The sequence below is a fragment of the Botrytis sinoallii genome (genome assembly GCF_014898435.1).
Source record: "Botrytis sinoallii strain Bc 23 chromosome Unknown BSIN_001, whole genome shotgun sequence".
NCBI lineage: Eukaryota > Fungi > Ascomycota > Leotiomycetes > Helotiales > Sclerotiniaceae > Botrytis > Botrytis sinoallii.
This window is the reverse complement of record NW_024066028.1, coordinates 4,256,058-4,264,879: the sequence shown is the minus strand read 5'-3', so window position 1 is coordinate 4,264,879 and position 8,822 is coordinate 4,256,058. Positions and strand designations below refer to the sequence as shown.

Here is an 8,822-nt window from a genome sequence, read left to right as displayed (position 1 = left end):
TGGCACAAATATATGGTGTGCACTTTGAAGTAGTTCACAGCACTGCAGGTGTTGGAATTTAAAGCGGCAACTTGCAGCATCTGTGCCTTTGCCAATTCGACAGAAATAGTGGTTTGCTAATTGTTTTCATTGACGCGTGTTATTATTGCGTTTCCCTTTCGGAATCAAATCATTTCGGGACAGAACGCAAATCTCCGAGGGTATGGTGGTGGAAGAGAGGGATGAGTTGTGAAAATCGAATGCGATGTATCATTTTACCCTGAGTAGCAATGGGACTGAGTAGCCTTGCAAGTCTTCTAGAAGGACCAATACACCAAGGGCTCTTACATAGTTGACAAAACGAACCCAAGGATTCGGAGCGCTCAGCTCCCAAGAGATTTCAAACGTCATGTTATTTCCCTCCCCGCCTTCGCCCCGCTCGGGAAAGAATTCATTTCCGTGATTTTCTTGTCTCGGCCGTTCCATTTCTGCTGGCAGGTAATCAAAGGCCTGGGTGATCGCCATGTATTAAGATGATTCGAACCGGGAATGAGAAAAGTAATTACCATTCCTGGCCAGGCAAATAGAGGTGGTAGATCGTTCAGCCTGATAATTTTCCTGGCGATCTTAAGGCTTGATTGGTGAGACGGATCATGTTGAGTTTGGAGGCTGCTTTGACGTGAAAAAGGATTCATGAGCAGCGATGATGTATATAATATGCTTTCAGAATTACACCGAACAGGGAGTTTGGATATTGTGTTGAAACGTTATAGTAAACAAGTTGTCTATACGATATAAGGTGTGTACTTAGAACGGTTTGTATATACTTTTCGATACCTCGAGGTTGATACTTGTTTGGGCAATTCTATCGAAGCTTGGAAGTTGGTCGGAACTCGGGCCTTATGAGTGGACGAATCTTATATCGGCTAGGATCAAGGGGTGAAACCTCGGTCATCCGTCACCCATCACCCACTGAGACTTCAAGCATTTTGCCTCTGATTGATGACTATACACACAGTATGTGAATCAAAGCTGTGAATGAATGGTTCGTGAGCTTTTCGATTGATGTTGAGACAGTAAAGTAAGACATAGGATTTGAAAAGCAAGTACCCCGATGATTTATGATATATGAGACAAGAAATTGATATCCACTTCCCGAGCGCTTTTTGTGATAGTAATGAATCAAATGAATTCATGGGGTCATTCTAGAAAGGGAGGGGAAAGCGCAGTCGACCTTGGAGGAGGCAGACTATGAACGGAAAACTCTGGCGATGAAGGCTGGCTGGATGCGTTCATGAGATGATAATTGAGCTTAAAATCCTCGTAAAGTAGTATTGTAATAACGAATTATCATGGATAGTTCTTGACTTCTTGTTTCATATAAAGGTGTTCTTCATCTATATTTTGTACAACTGTACCCTGTTCTCCGTACATTCTTGTTTTTACGCAGGCGTGATATGAACGTTAGTGTATAGTCGAGTAAATTATCGACCTACTTGCCGAAAGAGGATGATTGGATGAATGTTCGGAACATGCTGAGAGGAGAGAGGACCGAAGAAGGAAAAAAAGAGGAAAAATGCAATTGATAAGCTGTTAACCGTCAAGAATGTCTTAAATTGGTCAAGTGTCAGGTACGCTCAGATACTTTCAGGTACAATTGATATTTGATTCGCTCGCGGGTGAAATCCGTCCCGTGCATTGCATATTACGACTACAGACTACGACTACAGACTACGACTAACTGGGTACCTAGTCTCTGGTCTAGTATAATAGTACTAATACTGTATTGTGGTTGGTGTAGCACGCTTGTCGTGATCCAGCAAGTCAAGCAAGTCAGGCAAGTCAAGCAAGTCAAGCAAGTCAGGCAAGTCAAGCAAGTCAGGCAAGTCAAGCAAGTCAAGCAAGTCAGGCAAGTCAAGCAAGTCAAGCAAGTCAGGCAAGTCAAGCAAGTCAGGCAAGTCAAGCAAGTCAAGCAAGTCAGGCAAGTCAAGCAAGTCAAGCAAGTCAAACCCTAGTTCACGGGTTAAGGTATACTTAACGAACCCTTTTTCGTGAATTTGACACCCCCTTTGTCTTATTCATCGACGCGAGGGTCTACATTTCTGAGTTCACCTCATCTCATCTAATTGAAATAAGTCAAAATCACATTACAATCAAAGCAATTCTCACGTGTATACTCCATACTCTGTATCCTATAATGCTTTCTTCTTACGAATTTGAAACCTCAAATAACCCTTACTGTGACACATTTGACGCTCATCCCCCAAAAGTAAATCGTAATGCAAGAAAGTATAATTATACATCAAACAGTTGCAAGAAAAGTAAATCTCGGCCTAGTTATCAATGTTCTACAAATCCATTCCAAGGTTGATGAAAATCCCGAACCATCTTATGATCATGTTAACAGCAACGGACACATCGTCTTCTATTATACAGTGACTTCCTTGATTCCAGGCAAATGGAAAGTGATCCCAAAGAATCAATCTACGGAGTAAATGGTTAGCCGTGCCGCTAGATCATCAAGTCTCGGTTTCAGGAGTATGCAGAACGTAGTTGCATCGAAGCTTATTTTCGAGGGCCGGTCGCTACGTTCACGATATGCTAAGATAATAGATAGAGTTTGGGGGCACAAACCGTGGAAGGGGTTTGGTTATAATTGACCTATGAGACGGCTCGATCAGCGGTTGAATATGTATGACAAGGGAGTAAGAGATCTCTTTCATCTCTTCACACGCATTTTGAAAGATTCTAATTGATTCGCTTCATTCTACGCCGCCGCTTCACTTATATACGCTTGCACAAGAGTCATCTTGGTAACTGCTGAAGAAAAACCCTAGAGAGATATCACCACTTCCCATTGGAGGCCATACCCGCATACCACCTCACCAGTCGGTTCATCTTCATTTAGCTGCCACAAAACCCTTTCTGTCTTTGCCTCCCCCTTCATCGTATATCTTACCACCCGCCACCATCACCATTGTTTGTCGAATCCACGGAGTCCGAGGACTACATGTACTCACTTGTTGTTCACTTCCGAGTTAAGATTGATTATCCTACCATCGTCTACGGACTTGAGACGGAGTACATCTAGGTAATTCAACCCACTTGCTATCTTATTTTGTCTGGGTAAACCATAGACAATGTGTACTATTGAATGCGTTGTCACCAAATGGCAATAATGTAAACAAACAAAATCATTTTAAAGAAATGCGATTTATCAGGGGTATGGCAGCGGTTCGAGAGACCAGATGAACGGTACATAGTCCCTGGTAGATGGATGTAAAGAAAGAAATTTGACTCGGGTAGGGGGGGGGAGAGAGGAGTGATGTGTTGATGTGGCACTGGCGTAAGAAAAGCAAAGAAGAGGAACGGGGGGGCCACATTTTAACCTTAGTACATATTGGGCAAGGTTCTATTTACAAAACCTTCCTTGGCCTGGTACCTACAGATACCTAATGCATAATTCCCTTTTTATCAATTGATCCAAATCCTCTTAATTAATTATTCATCCATCCATCCCTCCATCCATCCATACATATCAATTCAACAAATTGATTGGATTGCATTTTGGCAAACTCTCAAGGAACCTTGGCTATCTGCAATGAGATAGAGAGAGAGAGAGAGAGAGAGAGAGAGAGAGAGAGGAGAGAGAGAGAGAGAGAGAGAGTAGATACTAGGTAGAGAGAGAGAGAAACTAAACGACGTACTGTCCCTCTTCTCCCCATCGATCAATTAATCAATCGCTCGATCCTCCATTCTCTCATTCCACTCTTTCACCCACACTTACTCCCATTCTATCCCTTACTTCTACACCACATTCATTCTTTTCTTTAGACGTACCGGTATACTCACGCCAACCAAAGGGACAAAAGGGAAGAGGCAAACTTGAGACGGACGGCGGATTCGACAATAATATCACAACATTTCAGACGATACTTCTCCCGCCGCATATTCACTTGCATTCAAGCATTCATTCATTGGCATGCCCCTTTGGCGGAATCACAATCTCAATTTCTTCCATCACAAAATTAGCTGTCCAGGATATCTTACATATCTTGTGGTTATCAATACCCGACTTTGACGTTTAAAACAGCAACTGCCTTACACTTTCCTTTTTCTTGTTCGGCCCCTTGAGAGAACCATCTCGAATTCCATACTATACAATTCGTGCAGGTCACTTATTCGACTGACTGACGGCATATTGACGAAGACATCTATCAAATCAGACTTTCCGTGCAACTCAATTCATGCACCGCGAAACGAAACGAATTTCATTCCTCAGGGATACCGAAACACCCCAATACATTCATTACAATCTGTGAAGCACAACTGCCGATAGCATTCCTTCACTTGCTCTGTTCAAGCTATCACTATTGGTAATTGTCAAGTTGCAAAACGAAACATCTTTGCTATTGGCAATTGCTCACAATTTTCGTCTGATCATACCCGACCCGTTACACTTCTTCCGTGCGTAGTTCACCGAGAACTCCTTTACCTCAAACAACTATCAAACTTTAAGGCTAATGCTTGCATGTCAAAACAGCTTATCTTCCATTTCCCCAACTTTCTTCCTGTCGTTCACACTTTGGTCTTTCGTCTCGAGTCATTTTTTTGCCTTCCGATATCTCGAGTTGAGCGACATCCATTGAAACGAGAATCGGGAAAGTTTCTTCACTAGATCTCACTCGAGCTTGTATTTTAATACTTTTTTTGTTGCCAGAATCGGGTTTATACTTTGAGGATTAGAAAGTTATAAATCACAGTGCGAAACACCGAGCATCATGTTTCGATCCCGTAAGAAGAAGGATGCCAAGGACGCAGCAGAAGGAGTAGGTCGAGGGTCCAGCGATACCGAGCACACATTGGCTGTCAAACCATCAAAAACTTTTAGACTTGGGAAGAAGAAGGAAGAACCGGAACCAAAGTTGGAATTGGACCTTGAGAATGCTTTGCCATCGTCGGACGACTTTCGAACAAGTCTGTTGATGAATGGATTATCGGCTCGCTTTTCCATGTTACGAGAACAAGACGACCCAACTTCAAAAATCGGTAAAGCCAGTGATGACAGTGTGTTATTTCCCAAGCGAGCTTCGAAACTGATTGACTTCGGATTTCAAGGACACGGTCTTTCTGATATCGCAGAGGTTTCCTCAATACATGGATCCGTTCGACCACCATTTTCCTTTTCTAGGGCCGATTCGGTCGCAGATGGCTATGGTACGGATGATGAATCCTTACACACTGGTAGCATTATGAGTCGACCAAAGCCAGGCGAGGGCAATGTACTCTTCGGTGGTCGTCAAAAGATTTATAAAATTCCATCAGGATCGAAGAGTTCCGCCGATGGGGTTGGCCTCGGGGGTCGCGTATTGTATGAAAGCGACGTTAGTCAATCAGCTTTCCAGAAATTGAGGGAAAAGGAAAGAGAACAACAATGGGAGGAGCGAAACGACGATGAGGATAACGCAGATGTATCCACAACAGAGCACTCGAGAGCAGGCTCACCACCACTTGTCGGATACAATCGTAATAGAGAGACATCATCTACCACTTCTTCTGGGCCGGTGAACACAAGGATTTCTACAGCAGCAACATCTGTTACTTCACAGCGTACACCATCTTTGAGTGGATCTCACACACCAGTTTCAGCCGGAGGCTCTGTAACAAATTCTGGAATGGAAAGGTCGGCAACCAAAATGCGCAGACTGTACGAAACTGGGCTGGACCAACATGTGCATGACCAACAGCACTCAACCATGAACAGAATAGACTCCTTGACCAGACAACGTGGTATGGGTGCTCAAACACCTCCGCTGACAATGCATTCACCAACGTCAGCTACCTCCTTTAATGCACCTGATAAGTGGGACCGCAAGCCTGTACTTGCCAAAGGTAGCATGCCTAATTTACGTGCTGCAAGCCCACCACCTAATCATAATCTTCCGTCTCCAATCAGTGGCTTTGATTTCGGCCCAACGATTAAGTCCGCCCATTTGGGAGTGGAGCCAAAATCACAATATGGATTTTCGAACCCTCCTTTGAGTCCTCCAGTCAGCGAAAATGATGAGGCCCCACCACCATCACAAGTCAATGACCGCGTTAAGTCTATGATGATTGGCAGTGCGCACCCTAAGTCTGGTCAACAGCATCATGAGAATAGAAATCTGGCTCACATGAAGAACGGAAGAGAGACACCGCCACCAAGAAATCATTCCCCTCCGGGACCCTTCGTTCCACGACAACAACATGGCTCACGAGTTCGAACCGACTCTAGTGCAACGCAAGAAAGCCATTCTAATCAAAGACATTTCCCCCCTAAAGACCGCGCTCCCGAGCCACAATCACCAAAACAACAACGAATTATAATTCCAGGGAGCGAAACCGTTTCAGCACCATTCATGGGTTCTCCAATTACTCGCTCCGTAGCATCTCCTACTAGATCTGAATTTCCTACCAAGGGAGGACCGATGGGTCGACCATGGGGACTCCCCCAGCCTCGTAGCTTCCCAAATCTGAAATACCGTAATCACAATGATCCACTGATGACACCACGACCCGATGAATCTCAACATCCAGCCTACCAGCCACCTACCGCAGCACCTCGAGGTCCACAACAACCACTACCTGCGCCCCCAAGTAGTCCCCCAAGAACCCTGGAGATTAAAACTACACCACCTGATGATGGCGAAAGACTACCTGAATCTCCAGCAGACTCTCCAACGCTTCCTGGCTTGAGTGGAATGGTCCGTTCACATTTGCGATCTGACAGTGACAGCTCATCCATATATGGGATAACTTCGTCGGGATTCAATGAACATCCATCTTCTGATCCTGTCGAAGAGCCGTCTCGCGACTATAATGAGAGAGGAAATCCATGGGACATTAATGACTGGGATGAAACCCCAGTAAGCCCTTTGGCTAAATTAAACAGCGCTGTTCCGGCACCTCTCGTAGTAAAATCAACGGATTCGAATGCCGATCCTGGATCTCCACCAAAGGCTGCATGGTAGAGGGAGATGGAAACACGTCACAACAGGAATGGAAGTTCAGCCACCCAACAGGAGCGTCAAGAGTTCAAAAATGAACTTGCTCAACGCCGAAGGCAGGTTCAGGAAAATCTGAAAAGCCTAGTGCTTGAGCCTGAGCGCCAGCCTGAGCGTCAGGTTGCTTCGCCTACTCCAGGATCTGCTGTACTGCTGAAAACTAAGGCCAGCCTTGGTGCGTTGGCAATGAAGCAGAAAGAAGCTGCTGGTCAATCCAAAGCCATGAAGATGTTCGGAATAGGCAGCAGCCCAGTCGTACAAAACGGTCCTCCCCAACCACTAAAGCAAAGAATTGACGACAGCTCATGGAAGGAGGAAGAAGAGGAGATGCTTCGAAATGTCGCTACTTCTTCAACACCTCCTCAGATGAAGGCCTTTCGACAAGCTCGGAGAGACGCTCAACGCGATCGTGAGCATCAAATAGCCATGAGACATCAACAGAAAGGCGACGGCAATTTCAATGAAATTAATTGGTCCAATCCAAGACCTAGTGACCCTCGACAAGCGCATCCTTATGAGTCAAGACTAATGCAGGGAATGAATGATGTGTCTGGTAATCTGGCACTACGTCAAAGAGCTCAAAGTAGAGAGAGAAAGCCCCCACCGGTAACCCATTCCCAACGAAATGCAAACAGGGAGAGCAAGGGTAGTATAGGTACGAATCATTCCGGGTCACGACCTCCATCCCGTACTTCTCGTGATCGTTCAGGTTCTGATGCCTCTGGCCGATCTAGAAGTCGCAATGGTAGATACAAGGATGATTTAGCTAAAGCAATGGCCGAGGGAACGGGCACGTCGAGTCAAGGGGTCGTTGAGGATCTTCAAAATGCTCGCCTCATGCTCAAACCTACCGTGTCCGGTTTATCTCTTGGTTCATCTCCAAGTTTGTCACCTGGTGTTTCCGGTCGCCCATCCCCACTTCCATCCCCAGCGATGACCTCGAGACCCAGGACTAACAGCAAACCACAGCCCTCGAGTTACTTTGATCCACAGAGCATGCATGCTCTCCAGACTGGTGATGCATTAGAAATTGGTCTCTCACCTAGACCATCACCTGTCCACCCCCTTTCTCAGTAAATTCTACACCTTCTCTAGCTGATCCATCACCAATTGGGTCAAGATCAGCGACTCCAACAACTTCTCAGGCAAATAGCCGTATAGCTACTCGCAAGAAGTCAGTTACCAAGTCCGAAATCTCGGAACCAACTTTCATATCATCCACTTCTCGTATCTCAACAATCAACCTTCCATCTGGATCGAGCCTTCAAAATAGTACTGCTCCACCTATTCCAGCAGTCAATCCAAGAAGAAGACAGACGAGAGCCATGTTTGATGCGATTATGGGAAAAAAGGACCCTTCAGAATACCTTGAGAAAAATGAGATTCCATTGTCTTCGCAGAGTAACGAAGAAATGAGCACCTTCTCTGATGAAGAGGCAACACCCAGGGATAAACACAAGCAGAGATTAAGAAAAAGTTCTATCGAGAGAGGCAATCTCAATGTTCAGGCGAGGGAAAAGGCTTATAATGCGCCAAGTCCGGCTATGCCAGATCTTTCCCCCGGACTTGGAGGTGTCAGAGGACTGACACCAGTCCAGGATGGAAGTATGTTCTAATTGCGATATCATGGTAACAAGCCATGTTAATTCCTATTTATTCGATCTTAATGTTTTACATGAACTGTTTTCTTTGTACATCTGCCTCGCGGCAACAAAATAGGACAGCGGCATATTGGAGTTTTTGAAACGGCAAAGTAGGAATTCGACTGTGTGTCTCTTTGTTTCATACCAAAATTTGGAA

At 45.1% G+C, this 8,822-nt stretch overlaps 1 protein-coding gene across 1 annotated transcript; it reads left to right on the top strand.

The window, feature by feature from the left end:
• Positions 1 to 4,760: 4,760 nt before the first annotated feature.
• On the top strand, positions 4,761 to 8,638 carry EAF02_000961 (uncharacterized protein; the record flags this gene model as incomplete). Its single annotated transcript, XM_038897009.1, has 3 exons — positions 4,761 to 6,985; positions 7,025 to 8,095; positions 8,143 to 8,638. 3 exons carry the CDS (start codon positions 4,761 to 4,763, stop codon positions 8,636 to 8,638), a joined length of 3,792 nt encoding a protein of 1,263 aa, XP_038763868.1.
• Positions 8,639 to 8,822: the final 184 nt, after the last annotated feature.